This window comes from Stegastes partitus, unplaced genomic scaffold (genome assembly GCF_000690725.1).
Source record: "Stegastes partitus isolate 25-593 unplaced genomic scaffold, Stegastes_partitus-1.0.2 Scaffold176, whole genome shotgun sequence".
Lineage (NCBI taxonomy): Eukaryota > Metazoa > Chordata > Actinopteri > Pomacentridae > Stegastes > Stegastes partitus.
The window spans coordinates 414526-427828 of record NW_007577907.1 but is presented as its reverse complement, the minus strand read 5'-3'; the positions used below and the strand labels follow the sequence as shown (position 1 = coordinate 427828).

At 41.0% G+C, this 13303-nt stretch overlaps 1 protein-coding gene across 5 annotated transcripts in view; it reads right to left on the bottom strand.

The window, feature by feature from the left end:
* Positions 1-60: 60 nt before the first annotated feature.
* marf1 (meiosis regulator and mRNA stability factor 1) overlaps positions 61-13303 on the bottom strand; it is a 29058-nt gene continuing 15815 nt past the window's right edge. For 4 of the 5 annotated variants that reach the window (XM_008279908.1, XM_008279906.1, XM_008279910.1 and 1 more), the window contains exons 9-27: positions 12326-12480; positions 11857-12018; positions 11551-11737; positions 11273-11451; positions 11052-11132; positions 10700-10939; positions 10456-10575; positions 10175-10353; positions 9816-10036; positions 9576-9718; positions 9217-9350; positions 8585-8787; positions 7222-7467; positions 5870-6109; positions 5013-5264; positions 4724-4784; positions 4404-4508; positions 3979-4143; positions 61-3010 (exon numbers count right to left, since the gene is read on the bottom strand). In XM_008279908.1, coding sequence (XP_008278130.1) covers positions 2808-3010; positions 3979-4143; positions 4404-4508; positions 4724-4784; positions 5013-5264; positions 5870-6109; positions 7222-7467; positions 8585-8787; positions 9217-9350; positions 9576-9718; positions 9816-10036; positions 10175-10353; positions 10456-10575; positions 10700-10939; positions 11052-11132; positions 11273-11451; positions 11551-11737; positions 11857-12018; positions 12326-12480 — 3276 coding nt within the window. In that variant the 3' untranslated portion in view covers positions 61-2807. The remainder of the gene's footprint in view (positions 3011-3978; positions 4144-4403; positions 4509-4723; positions 4785-5012; positions 5265-5869; positions 6110-7221; positions 7468-8584; positions 8788-9216; positions 9351-9575; positions 9719-9815; positions 10037-10174; positions 10354-10455; positions 10576-10699; positions 10940-11051; positions 11133-11272; positions 11452-11550; positions 11738-11856; positions 12019-12325; positions 12481-13303) is intronic. The other variant, XM_008279909.1, reaches the window with a different exon arrangement.

Here is a 13303-nt window from a genome sequence, read left to right as displayed (position 1 = left end):
GTTTGTTCTGTGATTCTTTCAAATCAACCCCCCCCCCAAAAAATACAGAAGAAGCAGATGTTATGCTTGTGAATTTTAATAACGCAAATCTTTTTGGTCCCTTCAACAAGGTTTGACTGTTACAGCGACTTATGGAGCAACAAGGCGTTAAACAGGTGGATGTAGAGAGGACACACAGCGAGACAGTTGTTGAGAAGGTAAACAGAAATCAAACTGCAAGGCAAAAGGTTTAAGGTAACCGAAGAAATTAAGTTCCTTTAAAAGCAGCTGTAGAACAACTGTTGTGCAATGCGAAAACTGAATAAGTAAGCCAAGGTCAGGAACAGATGTCAAGAGAAAACTTGTTTTAACCCCTTTGTGAACACATACTGTACGTATTTCATGAACCAAAACTATGCAGATGTGCATATTTTGACAGATATAATAGCTTCTCACTAATGTCATGAAAACAAAGCGAGAACTCTTTTAAAACTGAGTTGGTTGTCACTGTATAACTGCAAGGAATTACTAGGGTTTGCTCAAATCCACAAAAAAGTAATGCTTTCATACTGCCAAATTTAAATCTAGACATTTCTTGTGAGCATTTTACTGCATATGCTTTTTTTTTTTTTTATCATTACCAATTCTAAATAATTATTCTGAACGGATAATTCTTTAATCAAAGCGGGTTCCAGACAGTCAGTAAAACATTGCAGGAGAGATAAGCCTAATTAAAAACATCGCGATTAGCATGTCAGACATTTTGGTGAGTTGGCAGGTGGAATCTTTTCACACCAAGTCGACATCAAGTCTGACAAAGAAAACTCATGCTATAATTCCAACACTGACTAAACAGGTAGAAAATGTGAACAAACTGATTAAATGGGCCGCTACCCATTCTCTGAACCTTTTCTCTGAACACAAACAAACTGTGTGACTTCAGCGGCACCTGCGTCGTGCTTAGAGGCAGCAGATGTCGTTTGGTGGCGATTTCAGCAGCCAGCAGCCAAGCAAACATTTGAGAAGAAGAAAAGTTGAGAAACCGACGCACATCAGTAAGTTAAAACTACTCTATGCGAGATGTGAGAGGGCTGGGAAGTACGACGGGGATTTCTTTCAGCGCCGCGGCAAATACAAGCCATTGTAAAAGCCCGGCAAAGTCCAGAGAGCCGCAGAGGGTCCTCTGACATCACAGTCCAGTTCAGGAGGCTTCCCAGAGCCCCCATGCTGCTCCACAAACCTATCACCCGTCGCCTCCCACCCCGCCTCCTTCCCTAAAAACTCACAACCATTCACTGTGTCATTAAAAATCAAAACTCAGGAGTGCCTGCTGCTCTCCTCAAACTCTTCAACTCGGACAGCGTGGACGCCACTGCTGATACAGAGTCAACCAGCAACAAGGTTAACTCAACAAACCTTGAGCTCCTCTTCGGCAACTGCATAAGTGACGCCATGTCCGAGATCCATAAATCATGGCGGAAATAAAGACTGATGTTAAAGAATGTCTTGCCATCACCTGCTCCTGTCTGCTCCTCCTGGGATTACACCATGCATAAACTCAGTTATGCACACCATGCACATTTCACACCACCTAATCCAGTGTAAACCACACAGACAAAATACAGCTAAAAGAACACAAACGCGCTGGCTGCTGGATAAAGACAAACAATAAAAGTAGATGTCGCTTTCTGCTGCCTGAGCACGCATATGGCTGGAGTTTAAGCGCCGCACGTTTCCCTTTCAGACTTTCATTAATGGCCCTGGAGAGATGAGCCAAAATATTTGCTTTAAATTAAGTCAAAAGACAACAATACAAGTTTCTGAGAGCAGCAACCGTCCAAATATCAGCCAAAACCTCTCGATGTTCAACTAACTGTTCAAAGGCTTCCACGAAAGTTCCATCTGAACAGTTAATGGTGGTTTCTCTTCTGTCCCATCAATAAATTGCCACTCAATCCACTATACATTTAGGCCAAACCCTTCCACAGATGACTCAATACTCTGCATAGTATAAAAGGAACTAAATTACTATCCTTAGGCTACTTTACAACAGAGACAAAATAGGAGAATGTGCCTCAAAGAGAAGCTACGTATTTAGAAATCTGAAAGGATGAAACAATCAGGTGTTTTTCAGCTAGTCTGGTTGACACATCTGGGGCTACCTACAAAGAAAAATCCCCACAAGTTGAACCTGGCTCTAAAATGAATTTGTCTTAAATTAAATATTCTGTTTTTGGGGATAGAGCAAAGAAGAGAATGTTTTTCGTGGTTCATCAACAAAATGTCTCTAAAAACGTCTGTTTGTCAAGTTTACAAACTGATAATGTGGGTAACTATGTCTCTTGGATTTAATGCAGAGAACCTAGTTACTCATTCCCTGCAATCCTCCCATTGTTAATCAATATTCTGTATACAGTGACAACTAGCTCAGTTTCAGTTCCTCGACACAATGTGGCTCCAAACTGAAGAGGCTCCTTCATGGATATATAAATCAACTGCCCTTAGGTTGAATTTGAACACAGGTTACAGTATGTGAATTTGGCAAATAAAGAATTGCAGAAAATCTGCAGGAAGTAAATCACAGCTTGGTGAACATCATTTTAGGATTGTGAAAACAAAGAGAGGAAAGATGGCTGATGAGTGATGAAGAAAAAAGCAGAAAACTGCAACAGCCTGTTGGGACATTGAGGGGACAACACCAATGCTCCTCTTGGGTCATTTCTGTGTTGTGTCCCTAGTGTAGCTGGTCAACTCTCTGATTGAGAGTTACACTATGTGTAATCTAGTTTTACTGTATGTATGTGAGGCTGGATGTGGATGTGAAAGGATCAGAGGCCTGCAGTGAATGAGAAGTTGGCAGCTAGTCTGATTCTGCTGCGCGTGGATCTTCTGCTGGGACTGTCCATGGACAAGGCGGTCTTTGTTTCAGGGGGTGGAGGAGGTTTGGTGATTGCAGAGCCTTCAGTGCTGCCAGGCTGCTCAGGTGCATCAGATGTGCTGTCTGCAGCTGCCACCTCAGATTCATCGCTCGCTGAAATCACACACAAGTACAGACTGAGCCTCTACTCAAACAAAAGTGTGATATGTTTAGGGACGTTTATCATGAACTGTTATTATTTGCCCTTAATATATCTACAGATTAAAAATATGTTATCCGATAAAGCACCAGATGGGAAAAGAGGAACATGGATGTCAGAAAATGTACTGTACATTAGCTGTAGTACCTGGTTGCACCACCAGGGGGAAAGAGTGCAGCTGGTTTGCTGTGTTAAATACTGAGACCTGGGGAGGCAGTTGTTTGGACGACAGGCACTTACATGGGAATCACGGGAATGGGCAACCCCAATTTGTGAAATTACTAGTTTTGTGAATATTAATTCAGTTGTGTTTAAACTTTGAATGTTGTGAATGAGTGAGGCAGTTGTGTGGCTGAAAGCATTGTTAAGAGTTTAGCGAGCAGCGGGACACAGTGACAGACTTTTGTAGCAGTTAATGGCATCCAGACAGCAGACATGAGCAGAGAGTGTGCTTAACTTCTTCTGGTCAGCCTCCCAGTAACCACATGGTGCCTTGAGTGTGGTGAATGCTTGTCAAACTAAGACATCTTAATTAAGTTAATATGATATCAATCAATTGATAGCCATTAAAATCATGTAATTATTGTTATAAAATATGTAGTACAAATACCTAGTGTTTACTTTATCTATTCTTGAAATTTTTAATGACAGCAAGCCAATTTTGCAGGAAAAAAATATCTGGCCATATTACTTTACAAAAACTCCACTGTATTCATAATCATAATCAATTTAATGATTGTTGATTGCTAACGTGGCCAAGTAATAGCTAGGAAATTTGCCTAATATTTGCATTCCTAGATTTGCTTATTGAAATTGTAAAATAAAAACAATTCTTTTAAACTTGCAATACTACCAGGACTATGTATAATTAAATGATATGGGTTTAAATGCAATGAAAAATACATGAAACCTTAAAACTGACCTGTTGGTTGAGTTTTCTCCTCAAAGTGAATCAAGTCCGTCTGCTGGAGGCCTACTGGGTCGGGGTGGAGCTGAGGTGATGGCAGGCAGGATGGTACAGGACCACAAAGCAGGTCCACTGGGGCTGTCAGACACAGCAGCTCCGAGTCTGTAGCTACATCACCACCTGGCAAGTGAAAGAAAAACTGCTGACTGACAAGCATTTAAAGAACTCACAGAACTTATAAATATCAAATTTCAGACATAACTGCATAGAAAATGAGAGCCATCAAGGCAACAACATGAAAAGATTGTGGGTAAAGTCCATTTCTTTTTCATTTTCCTAATCTCATGTGAAGCTTCTTTTAGAATTTTGATTGGAAACAAACTATGCAAATAAACTCAATCTTAAGCAGTTTATATAAAGACGTGTGCAGCTTCCATTACCTGGACTCTGAGCTCCAGATGTTGCAGTGCTTGTTGGACTGTCTCTCGGGCTTTCCATGTTCTCTCCTGGCTGGGGACTGTTGGGGACTGAACAGCTTGGCTTTGCTAAAACACACACAGGCAGAACCACATTTCCCCACTTTCCATACAGACACCATCTAATGAAATCCCTTCCCAACAAAACCCAAGAAGCAACTACAGTTTAGTCCTCCGTCATATCATTTCATCAGGGTTCATCACTTACGGTCAGAGTGCAAAATATATCAGCGATTGGACTTCATACGCTTGACTTAAACTAATTAAAAATGCAACACACTTACCTTTCATATCGTTCTTTAAAACGATAATCTTCTTGTGACCGTGCCCTTTGATCCAGACCACCTGATGAGACAACCCCCATAAGCACTATAGGTAAGACTTGAGGATGCAGTATAAAATGTATAGAAGTAATGCACTTCACAGAATGTGAACAAAAAAATGACAAGAAAAACTGACAAGCAGCTGAAAGATTAAAGTAGCACTACAATTGCTCCTTCACTATGGACAGCTGATGTGAAGTAAGTGCTCAGTTCTAGAGGTAGAGCAGTATCTACTGAAATAAATTTCCACCTGTGGTATGGCGCTGAGGAGCTCATCAGTGCTGGTATATCCGTAGGAACGTGGTTCAAGGCTGCAGCCTGTAAATTTGTTATACACCCCCTGGAACTCCGTCAGGAAGATCTGGTTGTAGTGGTAGGTGTGGAGCAGCGCGCGTACATTACGAGCAAACTGGTAAAGCCTGGTCAGCCTCACCCATTCCTCTCCATGGCTCGTGGCAGTGATGCCAGCTTCACAGCTTTCATCACTTTCTTCATGGTACAACTATGAACAAAGGAAAAGGGAAGATGAAGCACATCAAGATTTTCTGTTTAAGCAAGGGTATTTACAAAGCAAAAAGCTTATTGTTTAGGACCAATTCACACTTTCCATGTTTGCAAGGGTACACATAAACCTCTCGGCAGACGTCCACAAGCAGCCTAAAATCTGTGACTGTGCGGACTGGACACACTGCAAAGGCACCGACTGTACAAGTGCCAGGAAAACAAGTGGTGCTTAAAACAAATGTTTGGCAAGAGTAGAGACTGTATGAGGTGATTTTCCATCATCCACATCTTGTTTATTCATCATAAACAGAGTTACAATTAATCACAGCCAGACATTGCAGGAGAAATCCTGAGCAATGTTCACCTACTGTGCTCAGCACACCTCAGGAATAACCACATCAACACTGTGCTGCAGCGTAGTCTGTAACCAGCTGCTGTATTCCTGTGTTTTTCTGAGTTTGATAGGAGAAGCAGTGATCGTCCATTTAGCAGACAGTCACATACTTTGTGTAGCATGAACAGAATCACGTCTCTGCTTTCAAAGCCTGTGTAGGTCAGCACACACAGAAAACATGAATTGTCCCTTTAAACTCTTGTGCTTACCTCCACAAGGTATGGAAGGCTCTTGAGTAACTCGCTGAGGGACAGGAACCCATATTCACACGGGTTTAGCAGGGTTCCGTGAACAGTTAGGTAATGCTGGCTCAGCTCTTCCACCTTCAGACCCCTGATGACTTGATCCTCCTCTTGGGACATGAGCAGAGCAAGAAGCTGAGAGGTGAGCGAGCGCAGAGACTTCCTGTTGATCAACTGCACCTCCCGACCCTCTGAGCCATCCACCACCTTGAAAATGGAAGACATGCAGTTGTCAGTCTACTATATTTTATATTGTGTTGCACATACACAATGATCATCATCATCATCAAAAACCCTTTGCAGTGATAATGGTTATGCAAGAGAATAATTTTTAAACCAGAGAAGACAGTAAATTAAATCATACTCAAGCTTAAATGTTTGCTGTGAGCTGTTCCATCAGCTTCGCCAGAATTATCATAAAGTTTTATAAACACTCACAGTTTCAGCAAAACCTGAATATTATAACCTTCACAAAAGGTAAGACAAGGCTTCATTTGATTTCGCTAGGAGTATAAACTGTCTAATTTATAACAAAACAAACACTCTTGACAATTAAAAGAATATAATGTTTATGTGTAGCATGAAGTGAGTACGAAAATAACATTATCTGAGATGGGGTTTCATTTTAAACCTTTTTGTGAAACTCAAAACTGACCAATGGGGAAATGAACGGCCTCTCCCGCCTGAGGCTGTGGTGACCAATGGGAGAAGGGCTGTTTTTTTTGTTTGTTTTCTGTTGTTTTTTTAAGCAACGCTTATTTTAACAGTTCAGTGATCCAGTCCACATCCTAATATGTCACTTGTTTCAGGCTGCCACAATACAAAATGGTTTGCAAGACTTAAAGTCTCTCTTTGTAGGGGAAAAAAAAAAAAGATTTATGTGCATCTGGCACAATTAATTTGAAAACGGCACACAAACGACATAACAATCAACATGTTTTCCATAAACACGGATCCCTTTCCCTCCTCATTCCCTCATAGCAGCATCCCTCAAACATCTCACCTCAGAATCTACTACAGACTGCTTAATCATATTTGTGGAAGGTGTTGAATTTAGTGTTCCCTCTTCATGATTCAATTGCCTTATTTTTTACTTATGTTTTTTGCAGCCACATTTCCAAAGTGTGAGATTTTGCTTTATTAATTTAGGCAGCAGACAGTTCAACTAACACTTTATCATGAAAATATGTTGCCATTTTCTGGTAATGAGATCATGAGGTAGTGAATTTCCTGAAATTTTAAGGTTTACAAACTTTCTTCAGCAGCAACAGAAGGGAAAGCCAAACTCTGGAAAAAAAATCCTTTGAGGTGTTGTGTACCTTGACAACATGGCAGAGTTTGGTCAGCAGAGCAAGGAGGGAGCTTGCATCATAGTCCTGGAGCCGCAGACCGTAACCAAAGGTCTTACTGTACTCAGTGAGCAGCTGGCTGACAGGAAGACTGGAGTTTTTCTGAGCCCTTAGCAGCTTGACCAGCTGAGCCGCCAGAGCTTTGATACGCTCAACCTCTGTCAGAGTCAGCACCTTCTCCTCACCACACTCCAACACCTGATGACAGTGGAGACACTGGAGAGTCAAACTGAACTTGAAGAGGTATGTTTTCCACAGAGAGCTCAAGATGTCGCAGTAAGATTTAGCAACCAAGTTTAAAACCAAACACACGAAAAACAAGAAAGAAGCAATTAAAAAATACAATAAAAAAACAAACAAACAAAGAGCCTGATCAGATCCAATGAGAAGAATGAAAATTAAAGTTTGGAGATACAGAAGCAATCGTTGTTAGAACCATCAATGACAGAATTCATGACAGCCTGTATGAAACAACCTGGGCTTTGGAACACCAAGGGGCACATGGCAATGCAGTGTAGGGCAGCACAATTAATCAAATTTTAATGACGATCACGATATTGGCTTCCTGCGATCAAATTTGCGTGATCTAGCGATATTTAAAATGTGTAATGCTGTGTTCACACCAGATGTGAGTAAAATCACTCGCGCAAATGATTTACATGCAAAGTCAATGTGAAGATGCGATTAGGCGCAAGGAGACATCCCGCGGCGCAACTTGCGCAATTAGTGCAGCGTGATTGACACGAACTGAGTTATTCACGCGTATGACGCGATTCTAGACGCACATTTGAAGAGCAAGTTGAAAAATCTGAACTTTTGCGATCTGATGCGACACGATGGCCAATCAGCGTTGAGATCCTCTGGTGACATCAACAACATGATTCATTCAGTTTTTTACAACCGTGAATACTGATTGATTTACTTTGGAGTTTTATTCACATCCAGTTTATAATTCCATATTCCATAAGTTTATAATTCCATATTTCCATATTTCCAGAATGGAAAAGGAAACTAGTGCCCTGTTTTGTTGCCTTTTCATTATTCTTTTATTTATCTTTATTTTTTAAAGAGTTGCACTCAATTTTGGAGACAAAGAGGACCCATTTTATTTTAAAGCACATATTTGCACATTAGCAGGAATGTAGCATAATATATGGATGTAACAATTATAATAAGTCTGTAAAGAATAAAATTAGTTTTGGTTAAAATCAACAAATAATCGTGATAATTAATCATGATTTCAATACTTATCAAAATAATCATGATTATCATTTTGGCCATAATCACTAATGCAGTGTATACAAACATCCAACACAAAGTGTGTCTCACTCACCATCAAAATGTCAGGGATCGCCTCGAAGAGCTCCATGAGCTTGGTGAATCCGTAGTAGCTGAGCTTGCACTGACGACCAAAGTGGTGGTGGTAAGTGGGTATGAACTTACTGAAGGGCATTCGACAGTGAGGCTGGTGGCGAAGGAGATCCACCACCTCCTTCCCAAACTGTTTAGTACGCTCCATTTCCTCCACAGTACGCTCTGGCAAATAAGGAATTCAGTGAATAAAACCCCAACTTATCTGTTTTCTTTATTATTTACTTAAACTGTAGGTTTAAGATTGAAGATTTGAATTGAACAATATGTTTTGTATATATTTGACAAAAACATAAATGTTTGCCTTAGACAAAAGTAAATGGCATAAAACCCACTTAAAATTACATTATGTTAATTATCAGTTTCTTCAGAGATTTGGGAACACCACTATGCACGACTTGACAATGATGTACAAAGGGTCACACCAGTAATCAAGAAAAGCACTTATTTTAAAGGAAATTTTCACTGTAAATTTGAAGGTAAACATAGCTTCTACAGGTAAACTAGTCCCCTGTTTAACTAGGGGTACAATCAGCATTTAAAATTCACATTCCACTTGCAAATTTGTGTTTTTAACAAACTATGTAAACTGACCTCTCTTAGGAACAGAGATGACCGTGTCCGTGGCCTGGTGTGTGATTGTGATGGTGGTGTCAGGGATCTCTGCCAGCAGGTCCATCAGGTCACAGATACCGTAGTCAATGACCCTCCAGTTTCTGGAGAAGCACCTAATACACAAGTATAATAAAGAATAAGAAATTCTTATACTGATTCAAAGTATAAGAATATTATACACATCCACAACACTAATGATCTAAACTCTTCTTAGGCAACTATTTGTGAGGAAATTCAGAGACAAAGCCACAGGAAAATCTCTAGCATTTATGGAAATTAAATTAAAACCTCTACAAAACACAAAGGCAATGTTAAAACTTCAAGTAATATTTACTGACCAATGGTAAGCTTGCATGAAGTCCTTGATTGCCACTTGTTTGCTGGCTTGAAATTTAAGTAGTTTCAGCAGGTCTTGGGTGAAGCGCTTCACTTGAGCTCGGTGGGTCAGAGTCAGTAAACGCTTGGTACCCATACCCAAGATCTGTGGGCAAAGAAAAAAAAAATGCAACAATGGCAAACGGAATCAAATTAATATACACTTAGAAAGCGTTATCATGGGTGATCCTCATTACAAATACCTGCAGGACATGTGGCACGGCTTCCAGCAGCTCCAGCAGCTTAGAGAAGCCATAGTCAGAGACGCGGCACTGCTTGGCAAAGTGGTGGTGATACAAGGGTATGAATTTGCTGATTGGCATGATGCAAGATGGCTGACTCTTCAGGAGGTCAATAATCTCTCGACTGAACTGGATGAGTTGTGGGTTGCCAACTGGACTTTTGCAGCGTTGAATCCATGGCTCTGCATGAAAACAAAAACACATTAACAGGTTTATCTGAATGGTACTATGTTGGTGCAGCACTGCTTAAAATTAAGCAATTTGCATTCGCATTAACAAATAATGTCCAATTAAAGGCCAAGATTTTTGAATGTTCCTACCAGAGTTTGGTGCTGGTGGTTTATTGTGGACCCACTTTATGACTTTGAAGCCGTTCTGAGCTGTGACTATAGTGATACTGGGAACACAAGTGATGAGGTGCTCCAGAGGAACACCACCCTCCAGTGTCTCGTTACCAAGGTGCAAAGGGCTGAATTTTGCAGCATAGCAGTCTGGAAAACTGAATGGAAAATACAAAGTATGATTGATTTATATAATGTGTAAAAAACAGTCTTTGTTCGATATAAACAGCTGATACGTGTATGAACACGCTGGTTTTTACCTGAGTAGTGGAAGGGTGCCGTCATGTGACTGCAACAGACTGTGGACTTCAGAGGCTAAAGTGCTCAGCGACATCACAACAAATGGGATTTTATAGGAGTCTGGGTCAAAGTCGGCCTCACTAAAACAAAACAAACAAAACAAACAAAAAAAAAGAACCATCACACAATCAGTGACGAAAATGATGAGTAAGGCCTGATAACCTGACCGTGAACAATATATGTAACATTTTAACAGTTTGATACCTGAAATCCTGCTGTGCATAGTGTTGTCTGCAGACAGGTTCATGGTACTCCAGCTCCTCGAATACCACAGGGCTCCCACTGGCTGAGGAAGAGCCCTCCTGCGACTGAGAAGATCCCAGTGGACTTTGGCGTATTTGGCTGTTGGGTAGAAGGCACACAAGCCTTGAGCCGCCCTGTTCTCGCACTGCGACCACCTCTGGTAGCTTGTACAGATCACCAACCGCAAGCTTACGGGAATATCTGGAGAGGACAGGGGGGGAATATAATAGTTAACAGAACAGAGTAGGCAGAAAGTACCTTACGCGAGTAAAGTTGTTCAAGTTTAAAACCATGACTTGAGTTGGTTACTGACTTTTTCTCATAGATTTCAGTGAACTTGAATAGAGGAAGGCAGTTGGCAGGCGCATCTTGAAGAATGCAGATGATCTCTGTGCTGTAAATTGACAAAGGTTAAGGTTACTAACAGAGTTCAAAGGCAAAAAGTTAGAAAAAGTATGAATTTGTGGTCTTAAAATTTCAAGCTAAGTTTAACACATTCTAAATCTCGAGCGCAACTTATAATATAAATTGTACCTGAGAAAGGCCAGAGTTTTGCTGCTGCTACCAGTGATCAGAGACACTTGAATGCGTTTGCCTCCAATCTTGTAGCGATGCAGGCCACTGACAGCCCCGATGGCCTGCTGCAAGGACAACATCTGAATTGTGGCCTTCAGCTGATAGTCAGTGTGAGGACTGAGCTCCACAGATTTCACCTATATAAAACCAGTCACACCGTGAGGAGATGTGTCTTTAGACTCAAATGTGAAGAGAATACAGGCATAATCTGTATATGTCACTGGAGTAAGCCTTACCCGTCCATATCGGGAGAACGTGTCATACAGTGTCTGTTGCAGATCCTTGCGAGACATTCGGTAGTCGAGGTTGGCCACCTGGACCTCTGCCCCCTCTGAGAAAGGCTCAGGAGTACCTTCAGGACAAGGGCTGCGAGGGGTTGCAAGCAGAGGCGAGGAGCGGCTGGACAGGCAGGGGGACGCACTCCTTTTGTTGGAAAAGGGGAAGACACGTTAAAAACATGACTATTGACTATTAGCTGACTATCAGCTAGCAATGCATTAAACATAAAAATGGGCTGGGTGATTTGTATGCAGCATTAGCACCTGGAGGACCAAGAGCCCTGAGACAAGACAAGGGGACTGAAGCTCCTGTGCAGGTTCAGCTGGCTGAAGGCTGACGGTGTGCTGATCTGAAACTCCCCTGAGCTTCTGTCCTCTTGTTCTACAGAAGATTCAGTCACACTCCGAGGATTAGAGCCCTCTCTTCTACAAAGAAAGATCAAAAGAAGACAGGGACAATAAGCATGAGTTCAAAATGCTTTCACATCTCTTGCTGACTTCATTATTTTTTTTTAGTGGGAGTAAATAACTATCCAACAAAAACACATTTGAGCTTATTTGGCTTGAGAATAAGAAAACAGAAGATTTACCAGCTCCAACAAGCAGATACTCTCAAAGCTTTTGTAAGGCATTTGCACGTTTTACAAAATGTAAAGACCTATGGAGCCAGTTATCCAAAGAGTTTATCTTGTTATAAAATAGTTAGATTTTTAGTTCCTTTCTCTGAGTGTACCTCCTCCTGTACATGGATTCTCCCGTGAGGCCAGGCTTGGACAGCTGCTCCAGTGTTCCCGTTTCACCATTACTGTGCGGAGACGAGGAAGCAGGCCGTCCTTTCTCCAGATGGTGAAAGCCCATTCTGGGCTTGACCTCCAAACTACCCAGCTCCTGAAACAAGCAGATGATAATATTGTAATAATATTGTAAATGCTGACCAGCTGGATACTGTTTCTGTCTTTGTGTGCATGCATGTGTGTAGAGACGGTGCAATGGTCAGGCAATTAGTTAGATTTGTTAGAGCATATGAAAGCAAGCTGATTAGAAAAAGTCATACACGGGCATAAACTGATGTTATGAGGTTAACTGGGGATGAACATTGAAAAATCAATTAGGTGACTGGGAAAGAGACAGAATAATTTCGGAATTTATTTTCTAATTGTATTTTAATGGCCAGGAATAACTTGTGGAAGCTAGAGTTTGTTTAACCTGAGTGTATTGTGCAAAACACTGAATAATACAGGAAATTCTGCTGTGATTTAACAGTATGATGAAGGTAATACTGAGACAGCTTTGCAATGTTTGTGTTAGTTACTTGTCCTCACACAGCGAGTGCCACTGGAATTTACATCTGAATGCTTTTACTTCTAGGACCTATGATAAAAGAATACAGCAGTAGTTTTTGTGTTTGTTGTCATGTGTATCTTAATCTGAATAGAAACCGCTTTTTTTGCTTTAATAATCTCGCTGATTGCGCATTTTTCACCAATTTTGGAGCAAAATGAGATTAACTTCAAATTGGAATGTCCCTTTACCATCTATCTACAAAGAAAGTTTAAAATGCCCATCCCTAGTTTTAGCTACTTGAGTCAGTTTTCCACCATATTTTGTTTGATTACAATCAAGCACGAAAACCACAAGCCAAGTCAGCCACCAGAGGTCAGTTTTATCATGGAGAAAACCAGAATGGGCCACATTCTACAGCAAAATAATT